Source organism: Buceros rhinoceros, unplaced genomic scaffold (genome assembly GCF_000710305.1).
Source record: "Buceros rhinoceros silvestris isolate BGI_N320 unplaced genomic scaffold, ASM71030v1 scaffold2311, whole genome shotgun sequence".
NCBI lineage: Eukaryota > Metazoa > Chordata > Aves > Bucerotiformes > Bucerotidae > Buceros > Buceros rhinoceros.
In genome coordinates, this window is record NW_010392321.1 from 48,001 (window position 1) to 66,277 (window position 18,277).

The 18,277-nt window shown below is 48.7% G+C and overlaps 1 protein-coding gene across 1 annotated transcript in view; it reads left to right on the top strand.

Annotated features, from left to right (window-relative positions):
* Window positions 1-18,198, top strand: part of LOC104500712 (obscurin-like) — a gene marked incomplete at its 3' end in the record, with an annotated part of 31,362 nt that extends 13,164 nt beyond the window's left edge. Inside the window, exons 4-11 of the mRNA XM_010144407.1 lie at window positions 1,397-1,699; window positions 3,064-3,330; window positions 4,126-4,401; window positions 8,422-8,694; window positions 12,078-12,353; window positions 13,037-13,312; window positions 14,103-14,378; window positions 17,923-18,198. Of these exons, the coding sequence (XP_010142709.1) occupies window positions 1,397-1,699; window positions 3,064-3,330; window positions 4,126-4,401; window positions 8,422-8,694; window positions 12,078-12,353; window positions 13,037-13,312; window positions 14,103-14,378; window positions 17,923-18,198 (2,223 nt within the window). The remainder of the gene's footprint in view (window positions 1-1,396; window positions 1,700-3,063; window positions 3,331-4,125; window positions 4,402-8,421; window positions 8,695-12,077; window positions 12,354-13,036; window positions 13,313-14,102; window positions 14,379-17,922) is intronic.
* Between the last annotated feature and the right edge of the window lie 79 nt (window positions 18,199-18,277).

Genomic DNA, 18,277 nt, shown 5'->3' on the forward strand with positions numbered 1-18,277 from the left:
AAACTGAGGCAGAGAGAAGATCAGCTGTCCCAGAGCTTGGTTTTTAGTCTGGGCTCATTGTACAGGCTCCCTCTATCGCCATGAATACTTGATCGTCTGCGCTGTGCCATTCTTTTCGCTCATCTCACATGTCTTTAAGCTGGGATGAATTGCTCCAGTTGGGGTCCGGTTAAACCAGACACCTTTCAGAGAGCCAAAATTAAATTAAATTAATCTTTTCCCACATCAGTAGATGTGTAACTAGAGCATGTCAGGTAATTCCTAGCTGCCTCACGCTAGCAGTGGCAGCACATAGTGAATAACCCCGATGGAACTTGAGCCTCTGAAGGGTTGAAGAGGAATGAGAGGGCAAATGTAAATCTTCGTTATGCAGAAACCTGCAGGGGTACGTTTGCGACTCGAGGTGCCGTAAAACAACCACATTTTTTCAACTGAGGAGTCTCAGTGTGGGGACGTGCCTTTATGTCATTTCCTTTTGAAGTTAACGCCCCAACCACCAAAACTGGCTCTGCAGAAATTACTAAACCAGAGATCACCCAATGATAACTATCACTCTTGGGAGACAGCGCTGCAACACGCCTCCTGAGTGGGGACGGCGTCACATTCAGCAGCAGGACAGAGGACAGACACCCCGATGAAAGCAGCTGCAGAGAACAGCCAAGCCTGAGTAACAAGCAACTGAGGTGGCCATAAATCTAAAAAAGATTCTCTGTTTATTCCTGTCCACCTTTTGTCTCTGAAATGTCCCAGTTGTACAAGGTTTAGCTGTTCTGCGTTGAAGCCGGTGGAGGATCCGGGCTGAAATGTTTTAGTGTGTGGTTGGAACAGGTTCTCCAGAAGAAACGAAGGATGTAGGCTCCTGGCGCAGGCTGCGTTGCCGTGCTCTTCCTTGATGCGATGGTGCCTTGCCACGCGATGTTTCTCACAGGCACGTCTGAGCCTGAACTCACAGCAGGGAAGTGGGCCAAGAATTTGGTGCATGGAATTTTGAGCAACCTTTGGTGGTGGTTTCACCCATTTTCTGAGGGAAAATAACAAGCTGAGTGTTCGTCTCCTTTGCCCCGGGGCTGCAGAGGATGCAGTGTGGGTCTGTATCTAGCACTGAAAATGGAACCCTGCAAAGCGCTCATTGCAGGCGCTTTGTCTGTGCAGACGATTGTAGTACTGAGCAGTAATCACTTACGTTTAGCTGTGGAGGTAGGACTGTGGTACATCTGTGTGTAATGCAGCCCAAAAACATCTTCTGTCCATCCTCTTGCTTTTCCATCACACATCAATGTTTTATGGAGGTTTATTAAACTGTTAGTCCAGCGTAAGGTTTTCCGGTGAGACACGGTGGCTTTTCCGCTCTGACACACTTGCTCTGTTTTCTTCTTTTTTCTTTTCCCTTGTGCAGCTCCCAAAAAACCTCCCACCCAACCCCCAGCTGACCCTGTGGTGAAAAATAAAACAGAAACCTCAGTGACGCTAGCATGGTCCCCTCCAAAGATGGATCGCCCCATTCCAATTGACGGCTACATCGTGGAACGCAAGAAACTAACTGGCTTTACCTGGATGAGGTGCCACGAGGCTCATGTCCCTGTCCCAGAGTTCACAGTCAGCAACCTGTCAGAAGAGGCTGACTATCAGTTCAGAGTGTCTGCAGTCAATGCCTATGGACAGAGCCCCTACCTGGAGTTCCCTGGGAGCATGCACCTTGGTGAGTACACAGCCATCGTGGAATCATCGAATGGTTGGGGTTGGAAGGAACCTTAAAGACCATCCAGTTCCAACCCCCTGCCCTGGGCAGGGACACCTTCCTCTAGAGCAGGTTGCTCCAAGCCCCGACCAACTTGGCCTGGGACACTGCCCAGGATGGGGCACCCACAGCTGCTCTGGGCAGCCTTGGCCAGGGTCTCACCACCCTCACAGGGAAGAATTTCTTCCTAATATCTAACTCTCCCCTCTTTCAGTTTGAAACCATTACCCCTTGTCCTGTCACTACACTCCTTGATAAGCAGTCACTCCCCATCTTTCCTGTAGCCCCCTCTAAGTACTGGAAGGGCATTATAAGGTCCCCCTGAAGCTGCCTTCTCCAGGCTGAACATCCCCAACTCTCTCAGCATGTCCTCATAGGGCAGGTGCTCCAGCCTCCTGATCATCTTCTCTGGACCTTCTCAAGGAGGTCTATGTCTTTCTCATGACGAGGACCCCAGAGCTGAGCACTGCACTGCAGGTGGGGTCTCACAAGAATGGAGCAGAGGGGCAGAATCCCCTCCCTCAGGCTGCTGGTCACACTTCTCTAGATACAGACCAGGATACAGTTGGTCTTCTGGACCACGAGCTCATGTTGGGTCAGTCTGTGCTGATCTGTCATGTGGGAGGTCTAAAGATCTAAAGACGTTTCCCTTGACTTTGAGGAGGATGGAGCGATTGTTCAGCAAAAGCTTTTTCCCTTCACTGCCGGTTGCCCTGTCTCATCTCAGCCACTGGCTGTCCCCGAAGGGATGGTGGTTGGGTTCTGCGATAGAGCTGTGAGCAGGCTCGTATTCCAGAACCTCGCATCAGGCTGTGTGAGAGGCAGAGATCTCTGCAACGGACATTAAGCCCGGAAGCACTTCTTCTAGGCTGGGTATGGAAGGAAAAATTGAGGTGGGCCTGTAATATAATTTTCGGTATATAAATGAAATACAAACTTGCCCCTAGAGAATATTTATGGTGATCATACTGTCATGAAAGCCATGTTCCAGACTTAGAGTCAAGAGAAGAAACATGGGGATTTTGGTCTATTTTTAGGGTGCCAATGTGCCCGTGGAATCCTTGTGTGCAGTGGGATTGCTGCTGCTTTGATCTGTTGCACTGGACAGTATCTTCACAGACTTTGACCACACTGTGCCTCTTATCCTGTCCTCCTTTTCCCCGGCTCTCTGAACATGCCTGTGATTTCCTACAGTATCTGGAAGTGACCTGAGGGCTGGGTGGCCTTAAGATTCTTCTGAAATCTAAGAATAATCCGGGAACTCTTCTCTACCGTGGTGGTATTGTGTCCTTTGAACTCACACACGTGTTGTTTTTCTTCCTCAGAGCCAGTCCTGGCTGTGAAGAGCCCCCTGACAACCGCTGAAGCTGTACCGGGAGGGGATGCCCTCTTTAGCATCGACCTTACAAAGACTTGTTCTGGCACCTGGTACCTTAATGGTCAAGTCTTACAGGAAAGTGAGACGTATATCATTAAGAGAACTCAAACTACCCACACCCTAATCATAAAGAACGTCACCAAGAATGATGACGGAGCAGAAGTGAAATTTGTTGCCAATAATGTTGACACCAGCACCAAGATGAGAGTGAAAGGTATTGACTTTGATCATCGTCTTGTCTTCTTCCAGTCAAGGGGCAGTTGCTGTGCCCCGATGGTTAGAACCAGGGCTGGAGGCTTTCACCAATGTCTGGTGTGTAGGAAGAACCTGAAGTTGCGTCATGTGAGCTAATGTGGGTCCTGGTAATGACCTCACCATGGCAGCACCGAGTTCAGAGTGAATCGACCCAGCCAGCTGGTTGGTATCTGAACTGGGCTGCTTCACATCAGCGCACAGTGACTATCACAACCGTCAGTCAGTGGATTCTGTCACCACGTCTACCACTGAGTCCCCTTAGACCAGCAATTTCAGCTCCAGGGTCTTCCTGACTGTAGTAGAGTCCTTCACAAGTAAAGCAGCGTCAATTACTAACAGAGACCTTTTTCTTGGAGGTTTTTTTAGTGCACCCCAGAGGTGTGTGAGGTACGAGTTAGTATGACATGACTCAATTTACCATTGAGAGTTGGGTGCTCCAGCTTTCCCCTATGAAATGACGATCGGTATCTACCCACAAAGACGTGAATTCTGGAAGGATGTGGGTGAAAATCTCAGCAGAGGCATCTTTAGATTACTTAGTAGAAAGGTGCACTATTTTTTTTTTTATTTAGTGACCCGCAATAAAAATAGATCAGTTCTCCCGAACTAGAGAAAATGCTTGCTACCGATGTGAGTGTGAGGGACGGAACAGGACGTAATACATTTTCAGAGATCTCACAGTCTGCAGCAGACTCGTGTCAGGGATGTTTTATCTCGATATAACTTGCAGTAACAGGGCCTTTGCTCCCGACAGGTGCTGCAGTGAGATTTACCAACAAGAGCAGAGATATAGAAAAGGTCTCCGCTCGGCTGCGGGAGGAAGCCAAACTTCAGGCTGAGCTTTCAGACCTGGAGGCTACTGTGAAGTGGATGAAGGATAGGAAAGAGCTCGAGGCCAGTGAAAAATATGAACTTCAAACTGTGGGGAAGAGGCACATCCTGAAAATTCACAACACTGCAGCAGAGGATGCTGGAGTTTATGAGTGTGTCTGTGAAGGGGATAAGATGCTCTTCCAGCTCTCAGTGAAAGGTAGGTGACTGCCTGGGCCGCTTCGCGTTCACGGCCCGCTCCTGCCCTAAGCCAGCAGAGTCATCAAGGGACACCGAAAGGCAGAGCTCCAGGGACAGTGTAACTTCCCATCAACGTCTGGTGTCAACAGTGTCTGTGGTCTCAGAGTGGGAGGACTTGGGAGTAAACTTGGTATCTAACACCGTCTCAGTGGTAAGAGCTGTGCTTTCACCCAAACTGACTTCTTGGCGTTCCGTGAATTGAACGGTGCGTAGTGAAAAAGCGCTCTGGTGATGCAGAAACGCAGCCGCGGAGGCAGGACGCGACACATGTGATCCCACGTCTGCCCTACGCTTTGCTGCGTGGTATCGAACAAGGCACTGAGAAGCGGGTTCGGCTCTCATTAAAATTCCGATGGACCAAGACCAGCTTGGCATTGTGGGCATTTTTTGGTTATTTGTTTGGTTTTTGTCTTCTATCAAGACCCTGGTGAATAAGAGCAGACCTTTCCAGGGCACACCGGGCGGCTTGACTCCTTGCTGTTTTCAAGGTATTCAGGTGGAAGCCGTCTAGAACAAACAGCAAAATGCCGTTTTCTTTCAATATTTCTCTTTTATTAGAGCTGAACCCGTGCTGTCTTATAGCTGCCCTGTTGTTCAGCTGCTCTTGCTTTCACGGCAGTTCCTTTGCTCCCGGTTGTCTGCTGCGTAGCTAGTGGGCTCATCCACTCCCAGAGCAAGACATGGGGTCTTGAACCTTCACCCTGAAACCACCAGCATGAAGCCGCCCTCCTACAAACCTTCCCATCTGAGCAAGCTTTTATGAACTAGTTCATAGGAGAGTTTCCTCTGCCTCGAATGGGACTAGGCTTTGGCTGAAAAGCCCCCGGGTCTCCCAGACCATTCCTTGTGGGTATCACCTAGATGTCTGCTGATGTTCAGAGATAAAACCAACTCCAAGACAGCCTGTTGTCAGACGTTGTTCGGGGTGAGCTACGTGGCTCTTCTGCTCTGAACTGGCAAGTTCACTTTGTAAAGCCGTTTGATTTGATGTGTGTCCAGAAAAGGGCAGCGGAGCTGCTGCAGGGTCTGGAGCACGATGCGCTGAGGAGCGGCTGAGGGACGTGGTGGGGTTGAGCCTGGAGCAAAGGAGGCTCCAGGGAGACATTCTGGCTCTGACAACTCCCTGACAGGAGGGTGGAGTGAGGTGGGGGTCAGTCTCTGCTCCCCAGGAATGAGCAACAGGACGAGAGGATCTGGCCTCAAGTTGGGCCAGGAGAGGCTGAGGTTGGGTATTAAGAAAAATTTTCTTTACAAAAAGGATTGTCAAGCCCTGTCGCAGGCTGCCTGGGGCAGTGGTGGAGTCCCCATGGCTGGAGGGGTTTCCCAGCCGTGTGGAGGTGCTGCTGAGGGCCAGGGGTCAGTGGGGACCTGGCAGCGCTGGGGCAACACTGGGGCTTGATGATCTTAAAGATCTCTTCCAAACAAAACAATTCTGTGATTCTGTGTTTTCTGGGTTCTGTCCTTTAACTGATCCCCACCTTCTTCCTGGCAATGATCACACTGTTTCTACACCAAGTACATATGAGGTGCTTCATCACCTCATTCTGCTGGCGTCTCGCCCTCCTTAGTCTCTGTAGAAACAACAAAGCCCTGGAGTAACATACGTGGTTCGCATTTGACATCTTACTTGCTGGTTATTCTCGAGAGCAAACTCAAAAGAGGGACGAAGAGAGCTGAAAAAAGTAATTAAAAATGTGACTACATTGATGGAGGGAGGGATTTGCTGTCTGTGCTTGGCAGCTGATCTTAATTCTGGTTTTCTTCTCTCTTTCTCTGCCTCTTTAGCATCACTTTTTATGCTGGCAGATCCACCCAGAGATTTAAGTGCATTAGCTGACGGATGTGTCCGAGTGCTGGAATGGATGGGTGGATGTTTCCGTTCACTGTAACGTGACTATTAAATGAGTAATAATCTGTGTGGACCAGCTGTAACTTAAACATCTGTGGTTTGTAGCTTGATTCCTGGAGAATCAGCTGTGACCCATCTCATCCTTGTAGGATGAGGCTCACGAGTGCTGTCCCAGTGCTTTACCTTTCCGCACCGCCACCTTCTCTCTGTTCCTCCTGTAAATCAGACGCAGCAAGCCGGTGAAACATTAGATCAGGTCAGCTGCGCCTGGCACATGGCCGTCACGTGGCTGCCGGGAAGCCACCGTGCCGAGCTGTGGCCAGAGGCGTGTCACTCGCCGGGCCGCCTGCCCAAAGAGCCCCGCTAGAAAATGCATTTGCTGTTTATCACAGCAGTGCCTCCGCTGCCGTGAGACTTCACGTGCCAGGCGTCCTCTGACGCGTGACCTCCTGTGATGAAAGGGGACATCTGAGAAGTCTCCTCCAGGCTGCTGGGGCTGTACTTTTCACTCTGGTTTTCTGAGGAAGTGAAAAGTGCGTGAATGAACCACTTCCCTCTTCTTCCTCCAAAACTGTTGACCTGTGGGCTGAGTTCCAGTAGTGCTGGTGGAGAAGTGGAGGTCTTGGTGAGGTTTGCCCCCTGCAGGCTTCGTGGGTCTAGGTGGTTGGGTAGAGAAGGAGGACTGTGGAGAAACAAATGGAAACAGAGCCCCCAAGACAACTAAAAAGGAGGTTTTCCCTAGTTTAAACACTTCTGGTATGACTTCTTTACCCATGGGTATTGCTTCTAACAAGCAGACTCTGCAAACCCTGGAAAACAGGGCAGGTAGGGACCTGGAGAGGTCACATGAAAGCTCCTGTCCCTGCCAGAAGCAGAGACCCTTGAGCACCAGAGCTAGAGAGGGCCTTGGCTGCACCTTCCTGTCCTTCCCTTCCCTTTTTTTGCTTGTTGGGTGTTTCTTAGTCTTAGATTGGGGCAGATTTGGGACCAGGGGTTTCTTTTCCTTTCTCACCTGCTTGGCAAGTCAATTCACTCTTCGCTTTTAGGTCTCCAGGCTCTGCCACTGTTCAAGGTGGTGAATATTGGTTCCCTACCAAAATCTGTAATTAAAAGCACTTTTGCAGACTTGGAGAAACCCAACGTGCTTAAAAGCAGGGCAACTGAACGCAAACCCCACCTTTGTGGGTAGGGTCTTTGAGCTAAAGGAGCACCGCCGTGTGTTGTACCAGGATGATGACACCTTGGGAGCAGAAGAGAGTGGCACTTGCCTGGTCCAGACCAGGGGCTGTAACTGCCTGTGACAGCACCAGCAGAGAAAGCGAGCAACCGCTCTGGCCGGGCACGCTGCAGAGCCGTTAGTGTGTGTCGTGCCAGCACGTTCTTGAAATTAAGGAGAAAACGCATAATCAAGGCTTTGGTTCTAGTAGCTCGGACCGCACGGTCCGGCCAAAGAGACTTGACTGTGCTTGTTGTTTTAAAATATGTTAAGAAGATATTTGAAAGTGAATCCCATTATGTAAATCATGACAGGACCGTGATATCAGGGGTCAGGCTCACGTTTCTCGCTAGGATATTGGCGGGGGTTTGAATCTTTGCCTTGAGGCAATTGGTGACTCAGTTATTCCACTACATGTTAATGTGGTGCCAGATTTAATGTTTATCTTCTGTGTTCCAGTTAACCTTCCCGAAGAAGTTTCTTTTCATTTCATTCCTACGTGATACCTGAATAGATTTTTAATTTAATATAATTTAAATTACCTAGATTACCTATTAACCTCTCTTAGAGTTGATTTATTTACCGGGAGGTTAAAGGACAATGACGGAATAACCTTCAGTGCCTTCGCTCCAGTTTGCTTGTTTAATTTCTTGCCTCACCCCTCTCAGACATTTTTTTGAAGCCCTGTTGCCTAGGGCTTCCTCTCCCCTTGTTGTATGTGTGCTCTGGTCTTTGCCACGTGCTAATCAGGTATGTGGTTTATAAAGGCGGGACATTTGGCCGCTTCTGCATTAGAATCTAGTAATTAGATCCATAATTAAACGTGCATGATTGGTCTTATGATAAATCAGTACCTCCTGTAGATGTAAGTCCACATCTTTACTGATGTCCACGCAATTTGTGTTTTGTTTCAGCGCTCGCAAACTTCATAAACAAAGAGAAAAGCGGAGGAGTTATCAGGGCCGTCGCTGGAAAACAGGCTGAACTTGTCTCTGAGACCTCCGAGGCCAACCTCATGGTTAAGTGGTACAAAGATGGCAAAGAAATCACAGCCAGCAAGAAATTCACCGTGGAAGATAAAGGCAAACTGCATAAGCTTGTGGTTTCAGCTGTGACCAAAGAGGATGAAGGAACATACACATGTAAAATTGGAGATGACACTCTGATTTTTGATCTGAAAGTCTCAGGTAAGTTCGTGATGCAAGTACAGGATCAGAGTCTGTGTTTGAAACTCGTTATATTTGGCTGACCTTGTAAATCGCCAGATTTTGGGGCCAGGATTCCCCAGGACTGTTTCTGACGCTGACCCTGACCCTCACTGTGGTTCTTCTGCAAACCTGTAACATGGGCCAACAAGATAACGATGCTCTTACGTATTCAAATCAGCACAAGCTTTTGGGATCATGACTCAAGCCCCACCCGGGTCGAACAGGCTGAGGGCCACACTTGGCCTTTATCCTTTTAGCTCAGCACGTTCACAGACCATCTCTGAGCCTCCCGACCCAGGCGGTGCTAGCGTCTTACCCTGAAAACCCTGTGTCCTGCCCTGACGAGTTTAGCGCCTCATTTTGAGAGTTACACGTCTCCCGCGTTCCCAAGGGACACTGCGATCTCTGAGACATCGCCCTGTGGCACTGTAAGTGAAACTATTCGTTCATGGCACAAGCCCATCAGCATGAAGCACGTGCTAAAGCACGTGGCTGTCAGGTCAAGCTCAGAAGAGAAGGGCTTCACCGATGTGTTCCAGTCCAGGACGGAGCAGAGTATGAAATGACACAAGAATTTATCTGCGAAACTCAATATCTGTGAAATCCATCTGGTTCAATTTGCATAACCTGGTGGGAACCTTTCTTCTTAAAGTGGTTTCCCAGCTTATGTCTGGAGTCTAATTTTTAACACGTTACAAGTTGAAACTCCACTGGAAGCTTCTCGCGGCGTGCCTACGCGCTGCAGTACGGTGCAGTTAAGAGAAGGAACAACCGAGCGCTCGTGACCTGTGACAGTGCGTCCACGTCAGCGCGGTGCTGTCCATCGGCTAGCGCAAAACTCAGCAGAGCTGCCTGCTTCGGCACAGCACTGCTCCTGAGGGAGTGCTACAGCGTTTACTGGGCTAGAGAAAGCGCTTCCAGTTTACAACTGGTGGTTGCTCAGGTATTCACCCTGCATCTTCCTCCAGATCTCTTTGGCTGCAGATACAGCATTATGCAATTTCCCTCTGAGTGTCCCGTTCCCGGCAGTGTTCAAGGCCAGGTTCGATGGAGCTTTGAGCAACTTGAATAGTGGAAGGTGTCCCTGCCCATGGCAGGGGGTTGGAACTAGACGGTCTTTAAGGTCCCTTCCAACCCAAACCACTCTGTGATTCTATGATTCATAGTCCCTGACTTTACCTATTGAAAAATTGTTCTAAAAGAGCATCCAGGCTCTGTCTATACTGACCCCCAAAGGGCATTTTATGTAATTAGGTTTATACCATCTGATGAGAGCTATCTAAGCTGGATTTAAAAAGTGTTCTGGAGCTGCCTTTGTCTGAACCTCAAGTACAGAGGGAGCCAGCGTGACTACCAGAGACTGGTGACCTACCTTTCTGATGACCCCGGTTAGGTGAATCTCACCTGTCACTGCTATGACAAAACAGCCCATGGCTCAGCCGAAGAAAACTGGTGTCTGCTAAATAACTGTGTGTCCCCACAAACTTTTTGATGAACAAGGATTGAGTTACAACCTGTTAACAAAGCCTTAGCTAGGCCAACTTCCACCTTGTTTCACATGTCACCGTAAACATTTTCCAGAGTGCACTGCACAGTCAGGGGATGTCCTAGGGCAGTAATCTGTCTTTATGGTAGTGACGTACCCCAATAACAGCAGGATTCTGGGGGGACCTTCTTCGGTCATCTAATCTTTTAAGAATAGATCAGTCCCAATGGTAAGAATTTTTAAGAAAATATTTGTTCTCTGATGCCACAGATGTGTCTGGCGTGGACAGAGATAGCAATTGTCCTTGGGATACTCGGTGACGGAAGGCAGCAGTTGCTGCTGAAGGAAATGCAATCCTGAGCTAAGGCTGGTTGTAACTGACAGCCATCAGCGTGCTCTTCAGGCAAGGGCTGCCTGAGGGAACGACGGGTATGAAATACCTGACGTGCTCATCAAATATTGCTCGGTGGCTTGGGGACAGGGCATGTCAAATCACATTTTACATGCAAGGTGCATGTCTCCACTGAGTTACCGTCACCTTTACCTTTACAAACACACCCGCAAAACCCCCGCGTTGATAAAAAAGCTGTTTTGATGATGCATACGTGACACATGCGGTGCGTCATGCACAGCTCGTACGTGTGGCTGCCAGCCTGAGCAGTCAGCAGAGTTTGAGCTGAAGTATCCAAGCAGGAACATCAACTGCTTGAGCTATAGGAGTTGCGAGTTCTCTGCTGTGAAGATCAGTTTCAGCAGAACAATGTGACATTATTGGCTCATGTATGAACTTGGCTCTCTTGGAAGCTGGAGAACATCTTATCAACGAGATTCTCCCATGTGTACCCTGAGCTGGTCTGGCGAAGAATTAGTCCAGTGGGGCTGATATTGTGAATGTGGAATGGGCTCAGAAATGTTTAAAGAAGGTTCCTCATCACTTCTAACAAGATTTTCTGAGACTTCTTAGATATTTTTAGAAGATGTAGTGGAAGGTGTCCCTGCCCATGGCAGGGGAGTTGGAACTAGATGACCTTTAAGGTCTCTTCCAATGCAAACCATTGAATGATTCTGTGATTTTCAAAGCTGTTTGTGTTCTCGGGTATCAATGCATACTCCCTAGAGCTTGCTCAAAATCAGAAACAAGGAGTGGTGATTAAAGTGTCAGCAACTTGAGGGCATCTCAGCTTGATTTAAAAGATCCAGAAGGATGTAGGAGAGATGAATGTGGTTGCAATGTGAATGAGAGCAATTATCTGAAGATCAGAGAAGGAGTTTGCACCATCTGTCAGAAAGTCAGGCATCAACATTCGTGTGTGTGCTGAAACAGGAGCCGAGAATTAAGGGACGCGTCAGGCTTTATGGTCCCGCGGTGCTGGGCCAGGTTGCGCTCACGGCTCTGTGCGCTGGTAATAGAAACCACCGCGTCTGTGCTCTGTACGAGCTTTCGTGCCTGACTCCTGAAAGGGGTGAAGGAAGCGGGTGCACGTCAGTGGGGCGAATGCAGAGAGGCGGAGACTTAATCAGGCTGGCGACAATGCCACGGTGCAGACCTAACAGGCTGATGTGGCCTGAAGGATTCACCAATACCCAGCTCCCAAACTGGGGACCGTTATGTACTAATTCCCTGGGTGATTTAAAACTTGGACAACGAGATCCCCAGTAGAGATAACGCTACTGGATGTCAGGAAGGACTCTTCTGACTCGTCACCACGGGTTATTGCCCTAACCGTTAACATTTTGTCATAGTTAAGTTGCAAAGGCACCAGGCACACGTGTATGTTTACGCCTCCAGACGAGCAATGAAATAATGATCAGTAATTAACGTGTCTTAACTTTGTGTGTAAGTCTGAATCAAGGCATAAACTTCTCTTCTTTCCAGATGAAGCCATTAGTTTTGTCAACAAGCCCAAAACACCACCAGAAATATCAGTCAGTCCTTCTGAAAACCTTGAGCTGGTGTGTGAGGTGTCGGCTGCAAGTGGGTCCGTAGTATGGAAGAAGGATCAAACTGAGGTGAAGCAGGACCAGAGGACAACAGTCGTCTCCCAGGGGACACAGCGCAAGCTCATCATCAAGAAGGTGACTCAGCAAGACCAAGGGAGCTATACCTGTGAAACGAAGGACGACAGAACAACATTCCAAGTCAAAGTCAGAGGTGAGAAAACACTGGAAATGCCAAAGATAACGGAATGTTCCATTTGGGGTAGCGGCTTGCGTTCAGAGGATCATCTCACAACCTCTCTGGGGTGAAATATTTCAGCTGTAGGACTTGATTTTCAGCCAAGTGGCCTTTCAACGTTTTCTATGCACACTTTTGCATCCATGACTAGTTATAATCACCAAAAAAAAAAAAGGGAGGGGGGCAGGATGATAACTTTGGCACCTCTCAAAATCAGTTGGTGTGTCTGCACACAAAACTCCTGCAGTCATAGTGTGAGGCTGTAGCAAAGGTGCTGGGAGAGGCGAAAGGGAAGGGGGACGTGTTCGAAGAGCTCTGATTAGGTGGAGAATGATTGAATTTGAGTAACCCAGATAGGCAGAACAGTGGTACCAGGACATGAGGATATGAAGGTTGTTCCCTTCTGTTTCGCTGGAAGCTTGGAGGAACTGGCAGACCAGGTTGGTGCTCTAAGTGCTGACCTCAAATCTGTGCCCAAATTGTGGGATTTACCTTAATCCCAGAATTCCCATACACCGATTCAGCAAGAGAGAGATGAAGGTTCTTTCTTGTCTCATGAAGGCGTCAGGGGCAAGTATGCTGAGATAGGGGAAAGCTGACCGAGCAGTGTAGAAGACAACTACAAAAAGCTTTGTGTGACTATTGTGGCTTCCCTACAGAGGCAGAAGATGTGTTCACAAACAGAGACAAGGTGCAGAAGGAGGTGAAAGCTGCACTGTCAGAAAATGCCACGCTGAGCTGCGAGGTGGCCCAGGAGAAGACCGAGGTGAAATGGTACAAGGACGGGAAACTGCTCACCTCGAGCAAGAAGTTCAAGGTGGAGTCGGAGGGCAAATCGCGTCGGCTGGTGGTGGGCCAGGTGGAGAAGAAGGATGCTGGGGAGTACAGCTGTGAGGCTGCTGGCCAGAAACTGACCTTCAGGCTGATCGTGACAGGTGGGAGATCTGTTGGTTCTCGTCACAGAAAGGCCCCTGAGTTCCCCTCACCAGAGAGCACAGTGAATCACTCTCTAGGCTGCAGGGTGGGTGTGTGTAGCGTGGCTCTTCATTGAGTTGTGAGTTGGAGCAGGCCACCGGCTTGGGAGCATCCCCCGCCACCGAGTTCCCCTCACCAGAGAGCACAGTGAATCACTCTCTAGGCTGCAGGGTGGGTGTGTGTAGCGTGGCTCTTCATTGAGTTGTGAGTTGGAGCAGGCCACCGGCTTGGGAGCATCCCCTGCCACAGAGATGTCTGTAGCCAGTTGTCTTCATCTGTGAGGTGACCCCCAGAAAGGACAAACAGACAAGTTTTCCATATGCTGTTGTGACTTGAGGGTATGACGGTAGGGGTGGCTCCCAGAAGCGTGGGGAGATAGGTCTGGAAGAAGTAGGAAAAAGGTCTGCTCAAGAAGTACCTGGAGTACACAAGGCTTACATATGGGTTGCTGTAGCAGATGAGATTGGGAGGTTATTTGTGCATTACATTGTGGACCAGAGAGTCAGATTTCTTGTGGAGATGGGGAAGAGTCTGAACTCCTGAGACGCTGGTTCATTTTGCTCAGGAATGGCTGATGTACCATCTGCTGGCTCTGCAGAGCGCTATGTCCTGTCTGAGTGTATGTCTGCTGTGGGTGGGACCATTCCAAAATGGCAAAGCTTTGGAATTTGTCGTGTCTTTCGTTTGGAGTTGAACATTTTGGACAGCATGAACACCTGTGATTTTTAAATGGCTTCTCCCACCTTCCAGAGTCAGAGGATGCATTTGTCAACAAGGACAAAGTGAAGAAAGAGGTGAAAGCTGCACTGTCAGAGAACGCCACGCTGAGCTGCGAGGTGGCCCAGGAGAAGACCGACGTGAAATGGTACAAGGACGGGAAACTGCTCACCTCGAGCAAGAAGTTCAAGGTGGAGTCGGAGGGCAAATCGCGTCGGCTGGTGGTGGGCCAGGTGGAGAAGAAGGACGCTGGGGAGTACAGCTGTGAGGCTGCTGGCCAGAAACTGACCTTCAGGCTCGATGTCACAGGTAGGAGATATTTTGGATGGTATTTCATTGCTTTGTCTTTGAGTGTTTTCTTTTGTTTCCTCTGTCAAAATATTCGAAATGCTGTTAAAATACTTTCTGCTGCTGCTCTGAGGTACCGTTTCAGGGAGGCTGTGTAGGACTGGGCAGATCTAGAGGTCATGAGTAGGTATCCAGCTGTCAGCTCAACAACCTGTACATCTCCCTCGGCTTCAGTAGTGAATCCAGAGTTTCCGTTGGCAGGTGCGGTGTTCAAGGGCCTCCTCCAATCTGATCATGCCTGTTGGTGTTCCTCCTCTTGTTACTGCTGTCACTGTCACCTTCTCTCTTTGTTTCTTCTGTCCCCTGCACAATGTCGTCACTTCCCCGAACAGAGAAATGCTTCGACTGTTCCACAGCTGTCAGGTGTCCCCACTCCGCGGGGGACACGCAGGGTGTGAGTTAGGGTACTTTGGCTCTTTTCTATGAATTGTGCAGCTCATTCTTGTGGCTGAGGTTTGAGTGAAGGATGGATTACAGTTAGGCTAGATTTGAGAGGCATCTTTCGGAGGAAATGCAACGTGGGCATCGACAGAGTGACCACTGGCATAAACCAGGTTCATGCTCAGTTGCTGGAACAGTTCATACATCAGGTGATGTATGATGCAGAGGTGTACTCCGGAAACTCAGGATTTTAGTGCTTTTACACTCGAATTTCTCTGGCTCGGGGCTATTCTTAGCTGTCTGCCTCAGAAACCAAAGGTTTTCAGTTCTCTTTCAAACGGGATGACTTCACAGCTGGACAGGGTAATGTAACACCCTCCCCGCTCTGTCGCAAGTGGAGACGCTTGCCTGGTTACCGTTGCTGTATTTCTTGTGTGTACAACTGTAACACGACATGCAAGTCCAGCACTCGCTGGAAAATGATCTAGTGTGAAAGTCAGGAGGGATTATGAGTACTCTGAGTGGTTGGCTCTTTTGCTGCAGAAATCCTCATCTTACTAGATTATCCCAAAGTGCAGTGGCTTTCTGGGTCTTAATTTATCCTGCTACTGTCGCACTCAAAGGTTTTCAGGGTTGCTGTGCTCCAGGGCTGTGCTGGTGGCACAAAACCTACCCTGTTTAAGGACAGCTTGAAGGTCAGGTGCTTGATGTTGAGTATTGGCATGAAGTTATGGCTCTTTGGCTTAATATCAACAGAATCAGGTGTCGCACACCTTGGGACGGAGCTAGATGTGTAGCCAAAAGACCTCGTTCTGCAACCTCGTTACTTCAAGAATCATGGTATACAGGGAAATCCTTACGTGAAATGAGACAGAGCTCCGTGTCCCCACAGTGGGTTTTCTCCAGTTTCAGTAGAACGTTGCAAACGGCTGTGGCTGAGGTCGGCAACATCATCCCAGTGCTTGTTTAATTTTGAAATACATTTCTGAAGCAAATTACTGGCTGGTGTAACACTTTGTAAGATGATTAAAGGGTTTGATCACGTTTCCTTTCACAATAAAAATGTTTTACACTCAAGGGAAAGAATGTAGAGGACAAGGGAATAACCCGTCTGGACTATTCCTGCTCTGCTAACTTGCCATTTTAAATACGGCATCCATTTACTCAGTCGGATTTATGACTCCTTTGTTTAGTGCCCCTGGCATATTCACAGTCCCGTTCGCAGCTGGAAACTGCACTGTTTATATGTTCACAACCTGTTTTGAATGGAAACCATGGTTTGGGCTTGAGCGCCTTCAGATGTCGAAATGCTGCTTAATCTGCAGTGGGTTGACATGTGCCTTTGAGGTGTTCTGCGTCACCCAGCAGAGGCCATGTGTGCTGCCTTGTTAATGATACCTTAATGACAATGACACCTCCTACACCCCTTCTACAGCCAATGCAAACAGAGGAGCTCAAGTTTAGAGCATATAAGCTGGGTTCCTGCTTTGGCTTGCTCCCTGCACAACCCCTCTCTTTCCATGGATCATGCGGTATCGATGGCAAGCCTATGATGTGGCTCCCGGGATTACGAGGAGTGCCATGGTCAGCAGTGTAGGAACTTAACCTGGGCTTACCCCTACTGCTCACCCTCCCAGGAGCTGCTGCCACTCAGTACAGACATGACAGAGACAGTATGCAGAGGAGAAAGTCATCAGGGAGGAGAAAAGAGGGCTGTAGGAGGCTGCAGAGAGTGATTGGGAGGGGAAGGCAGTAGCATGGGTCATGGAAGGGGTCCATCGTGACTGCCAGCGAGAGCCAAGAGCCTCCTAGGTCACCCTAGCCAGGTCACCCAGATGCCTGAGCTGGCAGGATGAATTATCTTCCATGCATGCGCTGCAACTGAAGGGCAGTGGCCACTTGCTAGTCCAGCGTTTATCTTTGGATCCTGTGCTTCTGTAAATCATAGAATCATAGAATGCTTTGGGTTGGAAGGGACCTTTAAAGGTCATCTAGTCCCACTGAAGAGAGCAGGGACTTCTTTAACTAGACCAGGTTGCTCAGAGCCCTGTCCAACCTGACGTCAGACTTCAGCGCTCGAGTACAGACCTGGGACCCGAAGAGGCAAAGGCAGCCTACGCTAAACGCCGGGTGGTTGTTGCCATGTGATGTCCTTCACGTAGGCATGCCAGAAATATTTCACACTTCTTGAGCAGTTATTTCTTAAGGTACAGTAGAAAATAGTGGGAGCCCTTTATTTAGAGTCTGTTTGTCCTCCCACATCTCAGATGTACACTAACACAAAAGCTGACGGCGACCACACCAGCTGTTGCTGAAAGGAGAACCAGGTAAAACAGTCATTAGAGTGATCAATGAGAGATGCAGTTTATCAGTCAGCCCCATCGTTAGCGAGGTGACAGCTGAATCTGTTCAGTGCAACACCTAACTAACCCCTAATGACACGAGATACCCTTTGATGCCAACTCCACTGGTTCAGGTGGAACTTCTGAGTCCTTCTATGGAAGAAAGTGATTTAAACACTTCATTGTTGTTGCTTGTTTGAAGTATTAAGAGAAGGTTCCTTATGGCTCGTTTTCTGAAAAATTGGAGATTTATGAGGAAAGAAGAGTATACTTCAAATTTCGTAGGCCAGTTTTAGGTATAAGGTAGAGCAAGTACTTCTCCACATTAAGAAGCGTATCTTTGTTGTTGCTTTGGGATGAAGTTACAAGGTATTTTCTGAACAACACCCAGTCTTAGTCTAAAACACTGCGAGGTTGGTAAGTTCTGGTCAACACTGTGGTAGTGAAGGTGGTCACTCGTAGTTACACTGTATTTGGCTAGTTCCAAAAGGGATGTGTAGAAATATCACAAAGACACAAAGGGGGAAATTTCTCTTTGTCTTCATTGTTTACAATGAATTTGTAAATGAGGCACTTGAGCAGTTTGTGAAGACTGGTCAGAGAGGTATGACGATTATACGGGCTGTGTTTTGAGGGTGCGTTGTTCTAGGTGATAAAAAGAACTGCAAAGCAATATGACCTACGAGAAATGTAAGAACACCTACACAAAATATGTGTAAAATCTTCTAGTCACAAGGTAGTTTTATCTTACATATTTTCCCCCTAACGTTTCCCTATTCCAGAAGCTGAGGATGCATTTGTCAACAAGGACAAAGTGAAGAAGGAGGTGAAGGCTGCACTGTCAGAGAACGCCACGCTGAGCTGCGAGGTGGCCCAGGAGAAGACCGAGGTGAAATGGTACAAGGACAGGAAACTGCTCACCTCGAGCAAGAAGTTCAAGGTGGAGTCGGAGGGCAAATCGCGTCGGCTGGTGGTGGGCCAGGTGGAGAAGAAGGACGCTGGGGAGTACAGCTGTGAGGCTGCTGGCCAGAAACTGACCTTCAAGCTGGTCGTGACAGGTGGGAGATCTGTTGGTTCTCATGACAAAGGCCCCTGAGGTCCCCTCGCCAGAGAGCACAGTGAATCACTCTCTAGGCT